The following is a 26134-nucleotide window of genomic DNA, read 5'->3' on the forward strand; positions in this document are numbered from 1 at the left end:
TTGGTCTAAACAATTGAAAGCCAAACTGCAGCCATCAAGCCAACCACTGCCTTCGGAAATGTTTAATCCGGCCCGCGACATGTTTTGTAAAAATACTTAAAATTAATATTTAAAAAAAATCATTTTTTTAGACCATTTCTTTCTACAAAGTTTGTATCGACTCACTTTTTGTTTGTCTGGTCGAAATCTTGTTATTTCTCCCAGTTCCCATTTTCGGATCAAGTTGAATTTTAGATAAACTATAAACTACAAAACCTTCTACTTTGACGTTGTATAAATCCTTTGGTTAGCGCAATGTCTAACAATGGCGGAGGATCCAGTTATGACTCAGACTTGAGCAACTTTTTCATTGTATGATGTAAGTCATGTAACTATAATGAAATTGTGATGAAACTTGACAAATAGAAGTACTTTTTACTTGTAGACTTTTATCCGCTGTAGAGAGACAGGTAGATTCTTTTTCAGTTTTGTTTAAGTAGCGTGCCTACTATCTGCTCTCGTGAATCTTGACATTAAAAACCCAAAAGAACAGGAAATCTTAGGGTTCAGCCATACTATACACAGTATACACAATGTTCTAAAAATTCTCAACTACAAATTTGCTTTTTTTTTTCTAAAATAGAAGTTTTCATGTGCCACTTCCCAAATGTTCTGACCTGTAAGAATGATGCAAAGTGCTTAAAAACATCAAACTGCTGACATAGTTATCTCCCATATCTGTGGGTGCACGGTTTATGTTCTTTTTATAATGGCCGTATTCACGTTGGTCCCGATACAAAGAAAGTTTTCAATAGTGTAAAAGACCGACGGAAAGACGAACATTCAGACAGGCCACACAGAAGTGAGATCTGGGGAGGGGAGATAGCACAATGCATACAGGTGATTGTGATCACTATTGGAAATCATCTGGGAGGGGAAGAGGGAAAGTGAAGTAAGTGAATAACAGAGAAAAAAAGATAGAAAAAAAAGAGAGAGTAAAGAGAGTGAAAGATAGAGAGAGAGAAAATGAAAGAGAGTGAAGTGAAAGATAGAGAGAGAGAGAGTGAAGTAGTGAAAAGAGAGATATAGAAAGAGAGTAAGTGAAAAAGAGAATGAAAGAGTGAAAGAGGGACTGAAAGAGGATGCAAAAGAGAGAGAATAAAAGAGAAAAAAAAAAGACAGAATGAAAGAGAGACAATGAAAGAGAGTGAATCAAGACAGTGTCAAGGAGCAGTTTAAAGTTCAGCATATTCATGACTTCTCGACACCCTATCTTTCCCGTCTTACTCCTGAGAGAGTTCAGTCAGATAAATCTAAGGCAACGATAGCAGCCCAGCCTTTCAAATCTTGATTTAAACCTTTGGACTCCATCGACTTCCCCCCCCCCCCCCTTAACCTAAGGGTTCATCAATAGTACCTTCTCTGTTGAGTCTAAGCACTGACTTCATCAAAGGGACATGACACATGTTTAAAAATACTTCATCAATCTCGGCAGTTTTATCTATGGAGAAAAAGAGAAAAACTTTTTAGTGGAAATTCCCAATTCTCTTATTTGAAACAGGAAAAAAAAAAGTAGCGGTTAGCATTAAGGTCTTTTGTTACGCAGAAAGCGGTCGTCATCCAGTCTCTTGACTTTAACGTGTTGGGAGAGAGAGAGTCATCTCGACATCACACGCCCCTCGGGTAATGTTCATGGCTGCGCCATCTCATGTTCCATCCCCCTACCCCACTTTGACTTCCATTTCGGTTAGTTACCGAGTTGGTCGTTACAGTCACTGGCGTCTGTTTTTTGTTTCGGTTTGGAAACAAACACACAAACAAACACAAACCTGTCTGAAGGATTTTATATTTATAAAAAAAAAGGATTGCACAGAATTGCACTAGGTTCAAACATTGCATTAAGTCTGCGCAAAATTTAAACGTGGGCTCGTTTGTAAGAGATCATTTAGGTAACTTCTAAATCTAAATAAATGTCGTTTTTAAGTTGGCAACAGCGACGTCTAGAATCTAGATATTCTAGTATGTAGTATAAACGCGTGATGGTAGGAACCTAGCCGAGAGCAAAAATAACAAAGCTGCCTTAGTCAAGAAAAAGAAAGCTGCCATATTAGCTAGCCCTAAAACAGATGCATATTCATGCACAAACTGTGGCAAAATCGGCTCCAGAATTGGCTTGATCAGTTTCTCCAGATTCTGCCCCGTCTCTCTCTCTGTATATTATAAATGATGATCCAATAGTTATAATTTCAAACGTTCCACGCATGTTACCACGCACTAACACACACACAAACACTCCAGGGTACCCAGTGGTTCTAAACCTGGGTCAAACAACACACACACAAACACTTCAGGGTACCCAGTGGTTCTAAGCCTGGGTCAAACAACACACAGGCAAAGCAAGAAAAGGGGAGGAGCTGCAACTGCGGTCGTAAAAAACACCACAACTTTCTCCTAACTGACATCAGAAGTAGTCACATTAATTGACATTGTAAATAGGACAAACTAGAATCGAGCCTTCATTTATATTGTTATAAATTATAAAGGTGTATGTATATGTGTGTGTGTGTAAAGTAACTGAGATGCTAATTTCAGACCAGAATGAATGACATATAGTTGATCGCAACGCTTCTATCCCCTCTGTCTGTCTGGTACAAATCTTGTACACGTTATTTCTCTCACTTCCCAGTCTCGGATCAAGTGACAACATTTATTCAATTAGTCAATTAATTAGTGGAAAGCAATTTTTTTTGTTTTATATAGAATAAAGGAGCTCAATTTTGCAGCTCTAAGGCATATTGCAGTAATTTTTGCGGTTCTCTCCCTTATATAAGCTTTGTATTTACAAAAGTATGCTATATATATATATATATTGCTTGTTTGAAATCTGTACTCATAGTGTTAAAAACGGAGGGGACAGCTGATGAAAAAGAAGACTCGCGTGAAGATTGTTGGGTGATGCAGTGAATGGAAAGAGAATTGAAAATCCTGTGACCACTTATGTTTACATTGATCTTTAAGTTGTACTTCACTATGAACACACATTTATTTTGAAAGTTGGGCAGAGATGTCAAGCTTCAATTGAAAGATGTGTCTTACGAAAGTATCCATGCGCTGACATGGGAGATTGGATTTAACTGTTTGGAGTTACATCACAACTCATACCTGGAAAATGAGTTTTCAAAACATTCCCTTGCAGAAAACAGATCAAAGAATCTATGTCTTTCTCACATCAGAATGGACTGTATCGCTACGTGATTTGTGCGCATGTTGACGTCTTGTGAGTGACCCAACCAGATCCGTTACAAGATGTCAAGCTTGACATTAGGACGATTCTATGACGATATATGGGCGCTATATGCTCTCCACGCTTCAGTATCAGATTTCGAACACATCTTTATGGAGATTCATTTTTGCAAAGTTTATATCAACTCACTCTGTCTGTCTGTTTGTCTGTCTGGTAAAAAGTTATTTCTCCCACAACCATTCTAGTACCAAGTTGAAACTTCGCTCAATTATTCATTGGCATGAATCAATAAAATAAAAGTAACCAATAAGTAAATTAATTACTGGTAATTAATTATTTTATTTGATACCAACCAAGGAAAATAAGCCTTCAGTATTCAGAGTATGGCTAAATTTGTTGGGTTTAGTCCCCTTAAATAATTGTGAACGCTGTTTCTCTCTCACGCATTCTCCGATCAATTTGATACTTGAAACAATTACTTACAAAACATGAATCAATAACAAATATACCCAATTAGTTAATTAATTATTGGTAACTAATTATTTTGTTTGATATCGAATAATGGAAATAGCTTGTACACTACTGAAAGATATAGTTCTATATAGGGGAAGAGTTCTTCTCCTTTTGATAAGCTTTGTTTTTTTTAAAGGATTTTTTTAAATATTTAAGTTTTTATATTTTGGAATGAAGTTTGTAAACGCCCATAGAATTCATTTCTCCTACAAATTACACGGGGGAATGGTTTAGATTAGAGATCTCCTCCTGCAACTTGTACCGGAAGGTGGCCTTAGCAGTGCGCGAAGCCCTTGGCGAGTGTCATATCAGGGCCACGAATATTTGTACTACGGGCTGACGGTTACAAAATATTCTTTTTATCGCGCCCGTGGGCGGTTGCCCACTCGACACCCCAAAGTCCTTCCCTGCTGTACCTCTTAGTTCTACTAGGGTCACCAGTAAAAGGTTGAGATTAGCTGGTATTCACATTTTCCCCCTTCTCCAGGACACCCTGACCTAGACTAAATAGATATTGAACAGACAGAAGTATGAATCAAAGTGGGCTGTCTGAATCGTGTGTCAACATTTTCTTGTTGCAGAGAATGAGAGACCTTCAATTCTAACCTACTGCATTATCTCTAAGATCGGAGTTATTTATGTGGGTCCAGAGACAGAGCGTGCTGCAAGTTTCTGTGTTTTAACGTTTACCTATAACATTTACCTACAGGTTTACTGTAAACCATTTACAATTAAACACTTGAAATAAAAATGTATTTTAATTACAATGTTATTCTCATAATATTATTCAAAACCGCTGCGACTAATACTAAATTGAAATGAAGTTCATGCAACACATTTTTTAGACCACTGCCAAGTCTGCCCTAAACCTAGCTAGCAAGACTAGCACTTATATCCATGACACAACCTGTGAGATAAGCTCTGACCCAACTTCTGACCTAACCATTGGTATTACACTGTTCACAGGACACATCACATGCACAACACCTGTCCGAGGGAGACCCAAAACGTGAGCTAACTTGTAGGTAATATCAGAGAGATACTCCCCGGAAGATAAGGATACAGATGAAAATCTTTTACGCTCCTGAAATAAATTTAAATCCGTTCGAAATTTCGTTTTTATTTCTCTGTACATGAAGCACCAGCTGGAACTTTCAGGAAAATCTAGAGTGTAAATGAAAGTTTAGCCAAGTCTTACGTGTGGGCGGCTCTTATCTTTTTAGTGGAAGTATAAACTCAAGTGAATACATTTCTGAATACCTTCTTTAAATAAACTATAAACCGAACTATTAGGTCTACATTTCATCCTTCTCTACAATGTCATACAGGAACACACACACACACACACACACACACACGCGCACTGTTCCAGTACGATGTGATCAAGGCTTCCACACTTTATGTACTCATATGCATTGGAATACTATTTTCTTATTTTATCTGAAAGATTCAACAAGAAAAACACTGAAAAAACATAAAAAAAAACGTATACGAAGTGTGATTAGTTTGGGTCAGTCATGTCATTAAATTTGTAATAGATATGGACCAACAACAATAATCATTTCTAGAAAAAAAAACTGTTGGGAGGGGGGTGGAGAACGGCTTGACTTGGAACTCCTGACTAAAGCCGACATTCTAACCGTTCTGCTAGTGTGAAGTGTATGAAAGGAAGATAGTATAGTTATATAATGTTTTTTTCAAACTTACTTTAAAGCGACGACCTATAAAGGGGACTAATTCAGCTTATAACACCACATCAGTCAAGTACAGTTTCTTTCCCTTGTTCGTGAAACCAAACAAAATAATTAATTACCTATAGTTAATTAACTTTTTGGTTAATTACTTTCATGGATTCTTGGGTTGTCAAGTAAAAGAATATAGTGGTGCAAATTTTCAGCATAATCCAAGATTGGGTGTTTGAGAAATAACGCGTAGAAACCTTTTACCACACACAAAGTCAGTTGATATAAGTTTTGTCAAAAAATAGAAACTTTTGCATCTGGCCATCAGGAAGTTTTCATTGAAAGCCAGTGACTAATACAAATGCTAGTAGACAAGATGTCAGAAAATGTCAATTTTGTTTTATTTTGCAAAGCGTGACGTCAGTCGTCTTCTGAAACGTCTGCTAACTCTTGTAGTCCCTGACCACAGGCAACGAGGCGATGTCGACGTATACGATGTAAAAAAACCAAAATGAGCCCTGCTAAGTTGAAAGAGCGAGGGGTGAAGAGAAAACCACTATTGTCAGCCCATTGTCTTGGTGTCCCAAGATGTAGATCAGATAGTCTGTTTAGAATTATGTTCTGTAGTACACAGCCACAAAGCTAAAACACACATATATATATCAGTACTTTGTTCTTTTTTTTTGTTTACAAAACTCATATTAACTCAATCCGTCTGTCTGTTTGTCTGTCTGGTAAAAATTGTGCATAGTTTTTTCTTCCACTTTCCATTCTAGGATCTAGTTAAAATTGTTAATTATTCGTAGTACACGAATCAATAGAAAATTAACCAATTAGTAAATCAATTAAAATACCACAAAGTAATTTGATTTGTTTTAAGAATGTAGGACATTTTTAAAACAATAACTAAACAAAATCAAAGACTTAAACAAGAAAAATTAAATAGGGGAATAAAATACTTCAAAAATAAAAATAAAGCTTATTTGATGTGTAATTGTAACAATTAGTTTGGATCAGTCATGTAATCAAGTTTGTAATAGATTTAGATCAACAGTAATACATCTGTGTGATTAGAAATATTTTTACTAACTGTTTTTGTTTAACTCTATCTCCTACTTTAAGCTTTCCCACTACTCTATTATCCTATGACTTGTCTGGACCACTTGAAAAGATGGAAGGGGGAAGAAGAAAGAAAGCGATATCTTGATGAATTTTAACGTAATCACTTTTTCAAAGCATTTATTCAAACTCATGGCTCACGCCTCCTCAAGCCGGCATACTAACCACTCTGCTAGTGAAGTGAATATGAAAATAGAAGATTGCATAGTTATCTATTGTTTGTTTCAAACGTACCTTAAGGCGGCGACACATAAAGGGATACATTCAGCTTATACCATCATTTCAGTCAAGTACAATTTGTTGTCCTTGTTCTAGATACCAAACAAAATAATTAATTACCTGGCAAACTCTGTTGTACCATACTATGGGTAAAGCGAATTTGTGGTGAAAACTTTCATGGGCTACTAACAAACGAAGAATACAAAAGGTGTATGTAACAAACATTTTGTTGTTGACTTTTGTTCAGAAAATGAGACCAAAATGCCATCAACATATTGACAAAATTGTAAATAATACTGGATAAATACCCAGAATCTTTTACATTTGCGCCATTTTTACAAGACAACATACTGGACACAGATATCACAAACCACTTCCTAGCGCCACCTAGTGTTTCTAAGCATCCAAGACAATCATCTCCCTTTACTGTAAGGGAAATCAGCAAATGAAAAATCGCAGTTGTATCCCCTTAGGACACCGGTCCACGTCTGCCACTGAGACCACGTGACGGATAAGCCATGATAGAAACTGAAACTAAATTCCTCTAATCCCACATGCTGACAGCGAGAGGACGGCGCTGGCTAGCGACTACACGAACTTTTATTCTATACAAGTTGAACCTGAAAATGGTTATACTACAAACTGGAGCTTACATTAATTCGTTGTGTTCGCTATGTAAGGCGCTGCTGGGAAGAGGTTAAAGATTAAAATCTAGACAGAGGCGGCCTTAGCAGTGCGCGGGGCTCTGGGCGAATGACAAATGCGGGGCCTTGTGCTGTAAGGTGTCACAGTCTTAGTTGACATTGCATGATCTAAAGCTCACGTCATGTTAAGAGTTTAAAAGACACGTGGAATTCCTGATGTAGAAAACAGGAAGTAGAATGAAAAGTTGACTTTGAGTTCAGTCAAGTCAAGTCAAGTAAGTAAGGTCTTGCTCCCGGTACAGGAAGGTTGGACGTTCCCTCCTGGACTGGTGGATATGTATGCATATAGCATGAGAGTCGAAGGACTAGTCATTGTTGATTAATAATATTTGAGAGTTGACTTCATTATGTGCTTATTGAATATTAAGGTATTATTCGTATTTCAATGGATATCTATAGTTGAAGCTCCAGTGTCACTAGTAGTAATTGTTCTTATTGTTACCCGCTGAGATGCGGACGTGACTTGTTGTTAACGTATTGGATACTTTTGATACCGCTGTTATGCGGATATGATTATTATTTCTTGACTTGTAGCACTAACAAGGAGTGCAGTATATTATTATTATGTTGTAAATAAAATCTTCATGTTGTCTGCTGAACGGACTTGAGTCAGTCGTATAGTGTTTGTCTCGTCAGGTGTCTAGAGCACTTCAGGAAGTAAGAACCCAGTATTACACCATTCAATCAGTCTCTGGTATTCGTCTTGTCATTCATTTACATTTTTGGTGGACAGTATGTTGTGTGCTAGACACGCACGGACTCAACTCAAACACCACTCAAGCGAAACCAGTCACAAGTATTCAAGTAGATCATCATTGAACTAACCTGAACTAACCTGAGCCTGCACTTTTTCACCGGTTGACCTGACCCGTATTTACTAGAGTCCACTTTATCATTGACCAATTCGAACTTAACATCTATAGCTTGTATATTTAAACCTGGTCAATGCCTATTTCTCCACTATTGTCGACAACTTGAGATTTAGCACGGCGTGACATCACCATCGGCAGAAACCGAAGACAGTTGATACATTTGTGTGGATGAAAAACTGAAGGCGTCGCTCGAAGACAGCTGATACATTTGTGTGGGTGAAAAACTCAAGGCGTCGCTCGAAGACAGCTGATACATTTGTGTGGGTGAAAAACTCAAGGCGACGCTCGAAGACAGCTGATACATTTGTGTGGGTGAAAAATTCAAGGCGTCGCCTGAAGACAGATGATACATCGTTTCCACGTGAGCGCTCGTCCCCAACGTTTGACACGCTCTTGCATTGTCGAGGTCTCACCTTACATTGCTATACAGAAGGTCCTCCATTTAGACCTCTGTTCACTTATGGTCATTCTGTTTTTTCAGAGACTTTACATATTTGGATTATCTAAGCTGAAGTTTTCATTTTAAGTACTGTTGGATTATTTGAATTATTTATACGAATGTTCAAGTACTTTTGGATTATTGATCTTTGACGTTGAAGTTGGACTAACTTGTACCTATTGGCGCTCTCCTAGTCATCGTTGTACGCCGAAGAAACACGTGCCTGCATTACTACACTTAACTCTTGGATTATCTTATTGGATTATTTGGATTACCCGTTGGACTTGTGTTAATTGTAAAGGTCAAGCGGAAATATTTTTTGACATTACTTGAGCATTTGAGCTATCTTATGGCATATGACTGGATTACTTTACTACTACTTTGATGCTCACATTGATGTGTATTCTCAATCGGATTACTTAGTTACCTTACCCATGGATTATTACTGAACTACTAAAGCTGTATTTGTATTTGACAAGCTACAAGAGAGAAGGGGATGAATCTACACTAGTCTACAAAAGAAAAATTCTGTAAGTAGTAATTAAGAATTGGATATATGATTAATAAAGTACATTGATTTTGCTGTGGTATAGCAGTAATTGAAGTTGATTATATAGAGAGTTAGTGATAGATAACTCTTGGAACCATATTAATCTGATTTTCATTTTTTATATTTGTTACCTTAAAGGGCGGTCGGCGTGGGTCTGTCTTATGTTTTGAGACTGAAGCGGCACAATTTATTTGTTCCGTTCCATTTCACTTCATCTGATAGGGATCTTTAGGGATTTTCTTTTTGTTCTCCTAGTCCTAATAAGGTCCAGAGTAGACCAGCCTTGTTCGGTAGGGACTTCTAGATCGCTTAGAATTTTTTTGTTTAGTCGTATATAGTTTTGTTTGTACAATCGTAGTGTAATTTCTCTTCGTATCCATATTGTTTGTTTGTGTAAGTCTTGTATTTACATATTTGTGATTCTCCTGTCAAAGTCTTCTATTTATTGATTTCTTTTAAAGCAGACTGTATTGTTATCTATATTGTTTTTGTGTTCGTCACTTATCCTTTAATTTATCTCTTTATTCTCTTACTAATTTAATTTATTTTTTTTTCATTTTTTCACTGCACATATAACATGTTACAAAAATATATTTGATATGTGTCGTAGACACTGATTTTTTTAGAAGATTGTATTTAATATGAGAAATTTATTGGAGCATTATTGATGGCTCGTGAAGCAATATATATTTGATGTGTGATGTAGACACTGAATTTTTGAGGAGAAGATTGTATTTAATATGAGAAACTAATGGAGCATTATTGATGGCTCGTGAAGTAATATATTTGATGTGTGTCGTAGACACTGACTTTTTGAGAAGATTGTATTTAATATGAGAAAATTATTGGAGCATTATTGATGGCTCGTGAAGTAATATATTTGATGATGTGTGATGTAGACACTGATATTTTTTTAGGAGAAGATTGCATTTAATGACAAAACTTTTGGAGCATTATTGATGGCTCAAGCAGTATATTTTATATTATGTGATGATAACACTAATTTTGAGAAGAATATTGTATGGATATGAGAAAACTATCGAAGCATGATTAATGGCTCGAAGTAATATACTTGATTTTTGAAAGAACATTGTACTTGATTCATGAAGACTATTGGAGCAATATTAATGGCTCAAAGTAATATATTTGATTTTTGAAAGAACATTGTATTTGATTGATGAAGACTATTAGAGCACTATTAATGGCTCGAAGTAACATATTTGATGTTACATAATGTGAAAAGCTGATTCATTTTTTGAGAGAAGATTGTAACTTATACATATGTTAAAGCAACTTGAGTTCACAGTAAGACATATGAACCAAATGAATATCATGATAACGACCTTCATGCTTTAATATGCTTATGACTTTGATGATTTAAATATGTTCCTCATAAATCATCATTAAAGAATATATTTTCTTGACTTTCATGATTTGTCAAAACATTGTCATTATTTTCGTACACAAACCATTGAGACAACATAAATGTTTAAGATAGATATATTTCACTTGCATTGATTTATTTTAAAGACCATTGTCAATATTTTTCATTTGATTATGTAACCTGATTGGATAAACTAAGTATATTAGTATACGAGCATTTTTCACGGCTGCTCTCACTCTGTTGTAAAATTAATATTGAAAGCATTCTATTGATGAATTGAGAATTTACTTTGAAATTTTGTGTAAAAAAAAACAAAAACAAGACAACTTGCTTTTTTCAAATAATGTTGACAACTATAGTATAGTCTACACAGACAAATATTTTTTTTCAAATATTGTAAAGCCAAATGAGACCACAAATAGTCTCATCAAAATTTTTGATAGCATGATAAGACATGTGCAAGAGATTATAGCACATATTGTACATTTGTATATATTATTTTTTCTCTCAAAAGATGTGACTATACATTTAATAGTATTATTACTTAAATTTTTTAAAAGATTTTTACAAAATCTTTTTTTGAGGGAAAGGGCGTAATGTCACAGTCTTAGTTGACATTGCATGATCTAAAGCTCACGTCATGTTAAGAGTTTAAAAGACACGTGGAATTCCTGATGTAGAAAACAGGAAGTAGAATGAAAAGTTGACTTTGAGTTCAGTCAAGTCAAGTCAAGTAAGTAAGGTCTTGCTCCCGGTACAGGAAGGTTGGACGTTCCCTCCTGGACTGGTGGATATGTATGCATATAGCATGAGAGTCGAAGGACTAGTCATTGTTGATTAATAATATTTGAGAGTTGACTTCATTATGTGCTTATTGAATATTAAGGTATTATTCGTATTTCAATGGATATCTATAGTTGAAGCTCCAGTGTCACTAGTAGTAATTGTTCTTATTGTTACCCGCTGAGATGCGGACGTGACTTGTTGTTAACGTATTGGATACTTTTGATACCGCTGTTATGCGGATATGATTATTATTTCTTGACTTGTAGCACTAACAAGGAGTGCAGTATATTATTATTATGTTGTAAATAAAATCTTCATGTTGTCTGCTGAACGGACTTGAGTCAGTCGTATAGTGTTTGTCTCGTCACGTGTCTAGAGCACTTCAGGAAGTAAGAACCCAGTATTACACCATTTAATCAGTCTCTAATATTCAACGTTCATTGACATTCAACGTTCATTTACATAAGGGTAGACTAGATATATATAGTACCACGTCAGGCTAACGGGCTCGTCCGCCTCTAAAGCTGTAGGCCTAATTTTTTGTTACAAAACAAACTATCTTACGTAAGTACTGTCTTATTGGCCTTTTAACTACATAAACTCAAAGTGTTCTCCACCTTCTGGATCTGGTAAGTCCACAAAATGCTCTGTAAAAGACATCTGCTCTATGTGGCTAACACCAAGCGTGCAGTTAAGCTCGTTTTGAATCCGAGGTACTGGTTGTAAGCCTTGGCGTTTTAATTCGTCTAGGAAGTTCAGTCTTTATAGAAACTGAACGCTATTTTGAAACCAAGAATGTCATGTTAAGAGCTTACATGGTCATTAGTATCATACATATGTATGAGAATATTGAGCAACAAGTTGTAGTTTATAAGAGCTGGTCTGGTTTTCAAGCCTGTTGGTGACAAGGGAATCTCCTATCGCAGGGCCACCTCAGGCGCGGGGCCTCAGGGCAGTTGACCCACTTGCCGTCCCCTAAGGCCTCTACTGAATCTACAGACATAAAGAGATAAGTTTGGTTTTAAACTAAGTTCATAAGACAGGACTAACTTCTTTACGACCGATTAGTCTAACACAATGGACGTGTACCTCGTCAAATTAATCAAGTTACAGGTTGAAAGCTAGTCTTTAGATTTAACAAATAAAAACAACAACACCAAACAAGCAGACTAAAAAAAAAACCACCATAAAAACAAATCTTATATAAAAGGAAGAACTTCACAATTACTGTCACATACTTCAATACTGCAACATTTACATTCCCTTTGCTTTACCTATCAAAATTAACATTACTACTGCAAGGTCTGAAAGGGTGCTTTACTTTTTACTATTTAATGAAATAATTGGTTAATTATTTTTTTTCATTGATTCATGTGTTATCCTCGACAATGAATAATTGTGCAAAGTTTCAACTTGATCAGAAAAATGGGAAATAGGAGAAATAACGTGTACACGACTTGTTGCAGACTGAGGCGATATAAGCTTGGTAGAAAGGATGAAGCAGAGATATGATGATATAGTTTTAGCGTTGTCACAGAGTTGACACAAAATGAACACATTCTAAATGAATTTTTAAAAATTAACTTATTTCATTTTCTTTTATTGTTATAAAAAATATATAAATTTATGGGTATTCAAAAAAATTAAAAACTATATTAAAAAAAGAAGTAGAGATAGAAAGAGATAGAAAGAGAGAGAGAAAGAGAGAGAAAGAGAGAGAGAGAGAAAGAGAGAGAGAGAAAGAGAGAGAGAGAAAGAGAGAGAGAGAAAGAGAGAGAAAGAGAGAGAGAGAGAGAGAGAAAGAGAGAGAGAGAAAGAGAGAGAGAGAGAGAGAGGACCGACAAGAAGGGAGTGAAATGAAGACAAAGAAGACGATTTTTTCTGTGACTGTTTTCACAAATTCCGACACATTGTAAGTAAAGTAAAGAATTTGTTTTTATAACGTGATAATCTCGTCCATCTAGTTTTGATCACGTGATACATTTATTACCTTTGTATGCACATTTTTGACACACTTACTAGCATTTAACAATATATTTTTTTTACTATAATAGATTCTAAAACTGTTTTTAACAAATAAAACTGTTTCCTTGTGAATCAACAAAACATTGAAATCTGGCTTACATTTTGTAGCCATAGTAACATTATACAAGTTTATCTGGTGTTTAAATTTCATTGAAAAGTTAAAAAAAAGAGTCAAAATGTAAAATTTCATAATATTATGAGAACTAGAAACATTTTATTGACCTTTATTTTCTGATGGCTATTTATGTCTTCTATTATGATGATGTCCCCTAAACACCATATTGGGTTTAAAAAATATTTTACACATTTTGTTTCAGTAAGATCTCTTTGAGAGTACCTTCTGTCAATCAAACATGAGAACTGCCTCTTGACTTATTTAACATTTCTTCACTCACGAGATCGGCCAACGATGATATGTCATGACTGGACGTCACCCACTTCCGGTGTAACCCTCAGACATGCGCGTGGCTGCGGATGACTTCATCCGAACGCCGTACACAGCATTCGTCGCCTATCTTATGGCCAACGCCTTGATGGGCGCTATATTTGCTTCGCCATTGCCCTTGAAGCGAACCAAGAATCCAAAAGAACGAAACTTCACAGTGGAAAGTTCGACGATCCAGCAGCAACCGGAAAACAGACCTGGTGTCTTCAACCTTTACAATTTGAGAGTCTCTGTCGTCTGTGACGACACGTCCTCAGAATTCTGCAATGTTAACGCTACGGGCTGCGCCATCTTGAAACATTTCAAAGACGACCTGGATTACGGAAGCGGTTTCTTCAACGGGTGCAACAACGGCACCACCTGCGAGATGGCTGTCGAGGATCCCCACCGCGAGACCCTCGACTACCAAGTCCACGGCTTTGGTGTTGTTTTAACCAAGCGCTTGTTCTCCAATGCGTCTCTGCGCTTGAATGTCACCTTCTGCGTAACTAAAAGTCGCAGCCTACGCGAAAAGATCCTCGCCATTGATTCCTGCGCCACTTCAGAGGCTATCGACGTGATAGTGGCCATAGGAGACGTGTCTACCGTTCAGACCGCGGTCATTGTGGCAGAGGGTCAAGGCTTGCCAAGTCTTGGATATATAACAGAGTATGGACACGGACAGAAGGTAGGCATTAGTTTATTTAAACTTTGATCCACAGCTTTTAAGGCATTAGTTTCAAATGAATAAGGTTGATGTTATTGTTGATGTTATTGTTGATGTTATTTTGTCTTTCATGATCTACTGCATGACATCTTTTGTCATCAACTTTTTAAATTCTTTCTGTTGAAATCTTAAACTCACAAACTAGTTTTCAATACATAGATTGTAATTGTAAGCGTACGTTTCTTGATGTCGTATTTTGGATGGTTAAAACCACCAACTCCCAGATGATATATTTTTTTTTCAAATCCTTTCTGTTGAAATCTTAAACTCACAAATTATTTTGCAAGATATAAACAAAAGCTGTATTTATAAGTTGACGTCTTTTGATGTTGTATTTTTGATGGTTAGTATCACCTACTCTCTGAAGATTTGTTTTTAATACCATAATAAGCTAGATGGAAAACCGAGTCTCTTTTCGAATAATCCCGATCTTTAAAGGAATGTTTCAAGTCTTGATTTATGCTCCTCCTTGAAGAGTGTTACGTTCTATACCCAACCTCCTGAAGACGGCAATACTTGAGTTCGAATCATCGTGTTAACCATAGACCACATACCATACGGCCAGCCAGCCATTCAGGTCTTGTAGTAGGCATACCATACGGCCAGCCAGCCATTCAGGTCTTGTAGTAGGCACACCATACGGCCAGCCAGCCATTCAGGTCTTGTAGTAGGCACACCATACGGCCAGCCAGCCATTCAGGTCTTGTAGTAGGCACACCATACGGCCAGCCAGCCATTCAGGTCTTGTAGTAGGCACACCATACGGCCAGCCAGCCATTCAGGTCTTGTAGTAGGCATACCATACGGCCAGCCAGCCATTCAGGTCTTGTAGTAGGCATACCATACGGCCAGCCAGCCATTCAGGTCTTGTAGTAGGCACACCATACGGCCAGCCAGCCATTCAGGTCTTGTAGTAGGCATACCATACGGCCAGCCAGCCATTCAGGTCTTGTAGCAGGCATACCATACGGCCAGCCAGCCATTCAGGTCTTGTAGCAGGCATACCATACGGCCAGCCAGCCATTCAGGTCTTGTAGCAGGCATACCATACGGCCAGCCAGCCATTCAGGTCTTGTAGCAGGCATACCATACGGCCAGCCAGCCATTCAGGTCTTGTAGCAGGCATACCATACGACCAGCCAGCCATTCAGGTCTTGTAGCAGGCACATCATACGGCCAGCCAGCCATTCAGGTCTTGTAGCAGGCATACCATACGGCCAGCCAGCCATTCAGGTCTTGTAGCAGGCACATCATACGGCCAGCCAGCCATTCAGGTCTTGTAGCAGGCATACCATACGGCCAGCCAGCCATTCAGGTCTTGTAGCAGGCACATCATACGGCCAGCCAGCCATTCAGGTCTTGTAGCAGGCACATCATACGCCATTCAGGTCTTGTAGTAGGCACACCATACGGCCAGCCAGCCATTCAGGTCTTGTAGTAGGCACACCATACGGCCAGCCAGCCATTCAGGTCTTGTAGTAGGCACACCATACGGCCAGCCAGCCATTCAGGTCTTGTAGCAGGCACATCATACGCCATTCAGGTCTTGTAGTAGGCATACCATACGCCATTCAGGTCTTGTAGCAGGCATACCATACGGCCAGCCAGCCATTCAGGTCTTGTAGCAGGCACATCATACGCCATTCAGGTCTTGTAGTAGGCATACCATACGCCATTCAGGTCTTGTAGTAGGCACACCATACGGCCAGCCAGCCATTCAGGTCTTGTAGCAGGCACATCATACGGCCAGCCAGCCATTCAGGTCTTGTAGCAGGCATACCATACGGCCAGCCAGCCATTCAGGTCTTGTAGCAGGCATACCATACGGCCAGCCAGCCATTCAGGTCTTGTAGCAGGCACATCATACGGCCAGCCAGCCATTCAGGTCTTGTAGCAGGCACATCATACGCCATTCAGGTCTTGTAGTAGGCACACCATACGGCCAGCCAGCCATTCAGGTCTTGTAGTAGGCACACCATACGGCCAGCCAGCCATTCAGGTCTTGTAGCAGGCACATCATACGCCATTCAGGTCTTGTAGTAGGCACACCATACGGCCAGCCAGCCATTCAGGTCTTGTAGTAGGCACACCATACGGCCAGCCAGCCATTCAGGTCTTGTAGTAGGCACACCATACGGCCAGCCAGCCATTCAGGTCTTGTAGTAGGCATACCATACGGCCAGCCAGCCATTCAGGTCTTCAGGCATAATATTTGTATGTGATTTCTGGGGTTTGATACTAAGGGTCAAGATGAAGATAAACAAATTAGTAATTAAAATACACTTTAATACACATCCATCATCACCCATTACTTTAATACACACATCCACTATTTTAATACACACATCATTAACATCAATAATTTTAATAAACTGGTCCTTAACATCCTCTACAATACTCTACATCAATACACACATCATTAGCATGCACTACATCAATACACACATCATTAGCATGCACTACATCAATACACACATCATTAGCATGCACTACATCAATACACACATCATTAGCATGCACTACATCAATACACACATCATTAGCATGCACTACATCAATACACACATCATTAGCCTGCACTACATCAATACACACATCATTAGCATGCACTACATCAATACACACATCATTAGCATGCACTACATCAATACACACATCATTAGCATGCACTACTTTAAACTAGTTTAGACGAAATACAACTCACAGTAATTAAACAACAAAGATAGTTTGGCTTCAAGTTTCTGTAGTTTTATAAAATAAATTCATTTTCTTCATTTTTGTCCTATCAAGAATAGTCAATATACGTGTGTGTGTGTTTGGAAGAAAAAAAGTGGCACTAATGGAATGTTTTAAAATGTCTAAACCAATCGATCACCTGGCTCTAGTTGTTGAAAGCTTTCCAAATGACTGATAGTATCCTGAACTATTGTCGGAACTATGACTATTTGGACGGTGTACATCACATTTGGTAATACTTAAAAGAGAAACAAAAAAAGACAATCTTGTCGCTCTGATCGCTATTAAAAAGTCTAGCAACGGAAGTTGTGTAATACAATTCCTATAACTTTACACACATACAATAAAATGAGGGAACGTTTTTGTATTTGATTAAGTGCCCCACCTTCATTTTACAATCAATAAACTGTCCGAATGTCTAGTTCAGTAGCGAGAGAAAGAAAGTTTTTGGTTTAAAGAGCTGCTAGGACGATGATTTACTTATTTTTTTTAGTCTAGTAAATAAAGATTAAGTAAATCAACAAACAATTTCTTGCATACAAGACCATAGGACATAAGACATGATCTGTTTTCTGAGAGTTGCCAAGAAAAGTGGGAAGAGAAAGAGAGACAAAAAAAGAGAGAGAGAGAGAGAAAGACTGAGAGAGAATAAGAGAGAAAGATAGATAGAGAAAGGGAAAGAGAAAGACAGAGAAATAGAGAGAGAGAGATACAGAGAAAGACAGAGAAAGTTAATAGAAAGTCTAGAAAGTTAATACAAATAACTCACACACATGAAGAGATGCATGTTTGGGCTATTGCTTGGTCATACAAGTGAGACATCAAATAACTCACACACATGAAGAGATGCATGTTTGGGCTATTGCTTGGTCATACAAGTGAGACACTTCAATCTTTCCAGAAGCATTCATGTAAAACTTTCATTTTTGTGTCTGACACTATCACTAGATTGATATTTATTTATTTCTTTGATCATAAGCCTATCGACGACGCGTTTTCTATGTATCTGTATCTTCACCATTCCATACAAACATATATCTGCACATCTAGGTAGTACAGATGAGACCCTCTAAATACAATTATGATGACAGCTTTCGATGCTGCTATTTACAATTGAAAGCTCTCATTCCGTGCTAGTTCATAAATAAACAAACTAGAAGTATTAGAAATAAACACAGGACCGCTTCCTAACATTTCCTGTCTTCTGTTTAGAAATATTGGAACGTAAAGACGGTAAATAAAACGCTTGTTGTCTCCCATTAGACTGGAACTCTTCATAAAAAAAATATACACAGTCTGGAACAAATCCAGGTATTTAACAATTAAATTTCAATCTCGCGAGTTTAAATAAATACAGTAAAACCTAGGATTGTAGAAATGTTGTTTTTTTTCGAGCTCAGGTTTATAAAAATTATTTTACATTTGCACTACAATTGTAGTCTTAGTTTACGTCTTGATTCACAAGTACAGTATTTGGATTTACAAGCGAAATTAATATAGTTACTTACTGTTTAGAATACCACTAAATGATAGTTTCCAAGAAATTCAAAATAATCAGATGATATAATTATAGTACTTGTCATTGCTGTGTCCAGTGACTTCACTTTTTATATTGCTGCCTCTCTTCCTAAGTAGAGATTTGTTCAAATCTTATACCAACAATGTCTGACTTCTACAATTTTTTTCACGTTTATAAATTAATGGGAACATGGACATTTTAAAGAGAAGTAAGAGATTTAAAAAGTAAGTAATTGCAAGTAGATTGAAAAATAAATAGAATCAATGCGAGGTGCTGAAGGATTTAGTTTGTAATCGACATGGTCAACTCTGGTATCTACATTTTATTTTGTTTTCTACAAACTTGACACTAAAGTTCAATTTTTCAGTTGTACAATTTGGGCAGTGGGTTATTTACATTTCTGAGTAGGTTTTCTTTTTGGATTAAACATAGATCCACATTTGAAACTCATCTATTTATACCTCTAGTTCTGCTTAAAAGTAAATAAATGAAGCAGAAGATGCTAATACTAGATATTTTTTTTTCCATAACAAGTTCTACATTTGTTATTCTGGGGGCTTGACTTCATTGATAAATTGTCTGCGCCTACTGCAATCAGTATAATACTTCATCTAATAGTTTAAAACGCAATCTTTGATGACGTCATACTATTTCTTTTTCCGACACCAAACCAAAGCAATGAGAGAAAAAGTGACAAGAACATTAGCTTATAAATTGTATACATGTCAGGTCATTGAATGTTGTACGTCCGATGTAAGACTGTCAATATGTTGACTCTGTAGTTTGATCAAAGTCTGATTTGTTCACTCCATGTATTGTGTTGTGTCTGCCTTCCATCAAATTGAGAAAATAAAATGCTGAAGTTAATTATCTCAAACATTAAAAAAAAACTCACTTCCATAAAACAGCGCAATAGATAATTGTTTAATCATGACTTTCAATCTCTCTCTCTCTCTCTCTCTCTCTCTCTCACACACACACAGACAAACAAACAAACTAATACTAATAAAAATTGCGCAGGAAAAAGAAACTGAATTGGTTTTTTTTTTGCTCCTGTTCATGAAATGGAAAAAAAATAAATGAATTGGTCCATTGTCATTGCCATTATTATTTTTTTTGAAAGTAAAGAAAAAACTTTTGACATTTGACACATAATGGCGTTTTGAGAGACTGAATGGCCCGTTCAATACAATCGATGAAACGCATGTTGTTTTTAACACTTCTATTAGAAAGTAAGTGACAAACATTTCATAGTCTATTCAGAATAGCCGCGCCAAGGAACCGACTGTTACAGCGTTGGAATGAAATCAATGACAAACATGAATCAATAGTGAACAAAGTTTAGACACCAAATGTTTCCCTGCAGTTTGCTGTCCTGTTACAAGACTTTTTAATGGACCTGTACATTGATGGCGTACAAAATTATGGCCAAAGTACATTTTTTAATAATTTTTTTTGATACATATGTTGAGCACCTTGATAAAGCTTGTTTCCCGGGGAACGTGGGTTCGAATCCCGCCACAATTTTCTCCTGTCTGGTTGAGTAAAGAAGATATATCAGATATATTATGTTCAGTGAGTGATGATAGATGTTGGGGTTGGGGGTGGGTAGGTAAGGACATATAGATACTATTTCATCTATTAAATTATAAATTAATTGTCCTCATTTTGCGAGCAGTTTCAGTGTTACTGTCACAAAATAATATCAACAGGACTATCCGACAGAAAGCAGAGATGTTCTCCATTGTTAGATCTAGGGAGGCTCTGGCATTGTAAAATATTATTAAGTCTGATCATTAATGCATAAGAATAAGAATAGAGCAGGCAACAGCTACAGTCTCACCGCCCAGTCCTTCAATCTACTGATTGATTCCGTTGTCACTGTTTCAACATGTCAGAACTGAAACCATCTCCCTGGAGGATGCACTAAGCTAAACACATTACTTAATGAGATACCTAGGCGGTTCTAAAATATTAAAATAGACAGCTAAGTGATTCTCAAAATACTAAATGGTTCTAAAAAAATGCCTTAGCTATACAGCCAAGTGGTTTTCAACATACTAAGCAGGATTGCTCGGATTGCAAAGAGAGACAATTTAAAGTACTCTAAAAAACTAAATGAGACTACTCAATGGTTCTAAAAATGTACTAAATGAGAAATTTTAAGTGATTTTCAAATTGCTAAGTGAGACTACTTAATTTGGTTCTAAAATACTTATTGAGACAACTCAATGTTTCTAAAAAAAAAGTACTAAATGAGAAACTAATTGGCTCAAACATATCCAGCGCATTTCGATGACTTTTGCTATCTAGTACAAAACGTTATACAAGAACATGAATCCGCCAAATAGTTGAACTGTAGAGTTCATGCCCTTGCTAGATATACTGACTTGAATCCTGAACCTATTAGCCTTCAGCAAGCTCTTTCTAAACATTCCCTACTCCATTGTTTAGAAACAGATGTCAAAGCTTTGATGGCATAATGCAGATCAACTTGGCATTCATTTAGACCAACTTGGCATTAATTTAGAGTCAATTTAGACCCTCTTGGCATTCATTTAAACCTAAAGGGTCTAATTCTACTCTATAACGTGCTCTCCCATCCCCTGAGAATCCAAATATTTGATTGGCTCCATTTCGTTCTTTGTCTACATGTTTCCCCCACTGCTTTAGACATTTTAAATATACTGCAATAAACAAACAATCTGACACAGCGCATGTTTCTATGATTCTGTTGGCTAAACAATTAAGCTGAAAATGTTTATTAAAATATTTTCTTGGCCCTTAAAACAATTTTTTGTCCTTGAGAATTGATTTGCATCGTTAGAGCCTTTGTAACTCTTGGCCGCCATCTTTCATTGACTTCCCGATGCAGGTCTTCATCTTTCATTGACTTCCCGATGTAGGTCTTCATCTTTCATTGACTTCCCGATGTAGGTCTTCATCTTTCATTGACTTCCCGATGTAGGTCTTCATCTTTCATTGACTTCCCGATGTAGGTCTTCATCTTTCATTGACTTCCCGATGTAGGTCTTCATCTTTCATTGACTTCCCGATGTAGGTCTTTATCTTTCATTGACTTCCCGATGTAGGTCTTTATCTTTCATTGACTTCCCGATGCAGGTCTTCATCTTTCATTGACTTCCCGATGCAGGTCTTCATCTTTCATTGACTTCCCGATGTAGGTCTTCATCTTTCATTGATTTCCCGATGCAGGTCTTTATCTTTCATTGACTTCCCGATGTAGGTCTTTATCTTTCATTGACTTCCCGATGCAGGTCTTTATCTTTCATTGACTTCCCGATGTAGGTCTTCATCTTTCATTGACTTCCCGATGTAGGTCTTTATCTTTCATTGACTTCCCGATGCAGGTCTTCATCTTTCATTGACTTCCCGATGTAGGTCTTTATCTTTCATTGACTTCCCGATGTAGGTCTTTATCTTTCATTGACTTCCCGATGTAGGTCTTTATCTTTCATTGACTTCCCGATGCAGGTCTTCATCTTTCATTGACTTCCCGATGTAGGTCTTTTTCTTTCATTGACTTCCCGATGCAGGTCTTTATCTTTCATTGACTTCCCGATGTAGGTCTTTTTCTTTCATTGACTTCCCGATGCAGGTCTTCATCTTTCATTGACTTCCCGATGTAGGTCTTTATCTTTCATTAACTTCCCGATGTAGGTCTTTATCTTTCATTGACTTCCCGATGTAGGTCTTTATCTTTCATTGACTTCCCGATGCAGGTCTTCATCTTTCATTGATTTCCCGATGCAGGTCTTCATCTTTCATTGACTTCCCGATGTAGGTCTTTATCTTTCATTGACTTCCCGATGCAGGTCTTTATCTTTCATTGACTTCCCGATGTAGGTCTTTTTCTTTCATTGACTTCCCGATGCAGGTCTTCATCTTTCATTGACTTCCCGATGTAGGTCTTTATCTTTCATTGACTTCCCGATGCAGGTCTTTATCTTTCATTGACTTCCCGATGTAGGTCTTTATCTTTCATTGACTTCCCGATGCAGGTCTTTATCTTTCATTGACTTCCCGATGTAGGTCTTTATCTTTCATTGACTTCCCGATGCAGGTCTTTATCTTTCATTGACTTCCCGATGCAGGTCTTTATCTTTCATTGACTTCCCGATGTAGGTCTTTATCTTTCATTGACTTCCCGGATGTAGGTCTTTATCTTTCATTGACTTCCCGATGTAGGTCTTTATCTTTCATTTACTTCCCGATGTAGGTCTTTATCTTTCATTGACTTCCCGATGCAGGTCTTCAGAATGGAAAAAAACAGAATCGTCAAATTAGGTCAACATTTCATTCAGACCGACTTCTCATTTAGGTCATTCCTTTTATCTCGTGAACATTCTTTCAAATACACTTCTTTTTTTCTTCTTCTTCTTCGTCTTTTCAAAAAATCACTACACTTCTTTTTCTTTCTTAGTTTTTTTTTTTTTTAAATTGAAGCGTTGTGTACAATTATTGGAATCTTCAATGCCGTCAAGGCAGAGTACAAGTTAACACAAAGGAATAGGGGCCACACTGGTCATTGATTTCCTGGCGTTGTCTATGTAATTTAGTTAATGCAAATAGGGACATTTCTCAGAGTTTTAAACTAATTGTATTCTGGCCAATTCAGTCGAAGGCTTAATGCAATAAGTAAATACTCTATAGAGCCATGAGGATACAAGAGAATATAACACAAGCTAACTTGTTTTCTCCCTTGTTGAAGGTGAACTTTGTAAGAGTTTATAGTTTTTGTTTTGTAAACATTTGAAAACAAAGACAATTATTATCATTTTTTTAAGTACAGTTGAAATCTCCAAATTGAAATTGTGGGTTCCAATAAGAAAGCGTGTGTTTTTATTGTGTTTCAGAGAATAAGGAGAACAAAAAAAGATTTTGCTTAAAATATTGTTTAGTTTTTGAACAAACAAAAATGCTTAAAGATAGGCGCTACAGCGCTGTGCCGTATGCAGATGTCAAACGCAAGTAACTCTCCAATAAAGAGGTCAAATAACACAGGTGAAAGGTCAACAATTTACGTTAGTGGAACAAGAAGTTGAATAACAACGAAGGAAACCGTCGAATGTCGAATCAAGCTACAATACAAATTATATAAACGAATGAAAATTCTTCTCAGTTAAATGTTAACATGATTTATCCACCAAATTGCTTAGAAATGCACACTATGCACTTACACTATTATTGTGTGATAATAATAGCGCAAAATGGAGTTTAACCTTTCCTGAAGTGAAGGTTTAGGTTAGGGTTAGTTACATCAAAATATCAAAGTTGAGTTTGTCCATTAGGCAGAGCGCTTGTCTATCTTACCAAAGGAAAAGGGTTTAAATTTAAGCTCATAGAAAGAATGTTATTGATTCTAGTTTCAAAGAGGACTTAACATCATTTAAAGAAACATTAAGGAAATTGGTCTTTGAGTAAACCATAAAGGTAACACTCTCGCTTCCAACTCATGAATCTTCAAGGCACTATTTCTCGCGCATTAGTTTCGCTTAAGGCTAGATCTATTATAAGATACAAAAGAATCCAATCAACACACATGAGGATTATATTTCGTCTCTTGTAATAAATAATAACTTTCACTTGTGATCAATGAATGCATTTTATTTTATATCACAAAGTCCGCAAGGAATACATTTAAGACAAAAAGACCGAGGACTTACGTATAGGGCAGAAAAAGAACCTGAACAGACCACCGGAAGACAACGATTATGTCTGCACTGGATGTAGATCACAGCTAGACTCTAAATACTGTATCCTTCGTTGGTCTTCGGACTTTAAAAAAGTCTTATCATGACTATTATTTGTAATACCAAGTCCATTAAACAGCGGATATAAAGACGTTTACATGTATATATCAACTGCAATTTTTTTAAACAAAAAAATCGTATAAACAGCTCCTAAAGTACACATTTTTTTTACTAAGCAATACAATCATCACATCAATCAAACACTAAATTATCACACTAGATAAACCATGCAATCACACCGGATAATTTAGCCTACTTATCCAACCAAGTAGGTACTGATATGAGGAACCGACTAAAACACATCTAAACAAGAAAATCTTGAAACAAAACTACATGTAGATGGTTTTACTTTTCGTTTTATTTTTGTCATGAAAGCTAAGGTAAATCGAAGATAACAAAGGTAGCTGGTAGCGTCATTAGATAACCAAGGTAGCTGGTAGCGACATTACTTCCCTTGTTTATCTTAGAAGGTCTGCATCACCGACACACCTCTTATACCTGCAGGCCTAATCAATATTATTTTGTATACTTCCAGTCCGCGCTTTACACATAAACAGTGGGAAGAAAATGTAGCCCGAAACAGCAAGGGCTCTAAACGTCTCAGTTACAGTAGGACCGCAGCAAGTGGAATTTCTGGATTATTGGTCTTTATTTCAAAATGTGGAAATGTAGCTTTCCTGAACGTCCTGGAGCGTAGTGAACGTTGACATTGTGTGTAGACACGTGTTGATTTCTGAATGTCTGCGTTTACCTGACAACTTCATTCACTCTCACGCTGATCTGATAATTAGATTTTATTTTTTAAATTTCAAGTTGTGCTCCTACGGAATCGTCAAAATTCATAGCTAGACTGAAGGATTCAAAAGTCGGTTGATTGTGTTTGTGTGTGCTTACAGCCTTCACAATTTTACTTTAATTTCAATCTAGGAGGGCACCGTATAAAAAAATTTGAGACTCACTGAATGAGTGATAAATACGTAAAGACTGAAGACTTCCACCAAGAGGACTGAACGTTTTAATTCCATTCTCAACAAAACAACAACAACAATAAAAATAACAACAAAACAACAACCAACAACAAAGCAACAAGCAACACAAAACAACAACCAACAACAAATCAACAACAACAACAGCAACAATAACAACTACCAACAACAAAACAACTACCAACAACAAAACAACTACCAACAACAAAACAACAACAAAACAACAACCAACAACAAAACAACAACAAAACAACAACCAACAACAAAACAACAACCAACAATGAAACAAAAACAAAACAATAATCAACAACAATCAACAACAAAACAACAACCAACAACAAAACAACAACAAAACAACAACCAACAACAAAACAACAACCAACAATGAAACAAAAACTAAACAACAATCAACAACAAAAGAACAACAAAACAACAACCAACAACAAAACAAC

At 36.9% G+C, this 26134-nt stretch overlaps 1 protein-coding gene across 1 annotated transcript in view; it reads left to right on the forward strand.

Annotated features, from left to right (window-relative positions):
• LOC106067211 (glutamate receptor ionotropic, NMDA 2B-like) overlaps nt 1-26134 on the forward strand; it is a 174671-nt gene that overhangs the window by 26971 nt on the left and 121566 nt on the right. The window contains exon 2 of the mRNA XM_056030454.1: nt 13834-14628. Within this exon, the coding sequence (XP_055886429.1) occupies nt 13975-14628 (654 nt within the window). The 5' untranslated portion in view covers nt 13834-13974. The remainder of the gene's footprint in view (nt 1-13833; nt 14629-26134) is intronic.

The sequence above is a fragment of the Biomphalaria glabrata genome, chromosome 5 (genome assembly GCF_947242115.1).
Source record: "Biomphalaria glabrata chromosome 5, xgBioGlab47.1, whole genome shotgun sequence".
Taxonomy (NCBI): Eukaryota; Metazoa; Mollusca; class Gastropoda; family Planorbidae; genus Biomphalaria; species Biomphalaria glabrata.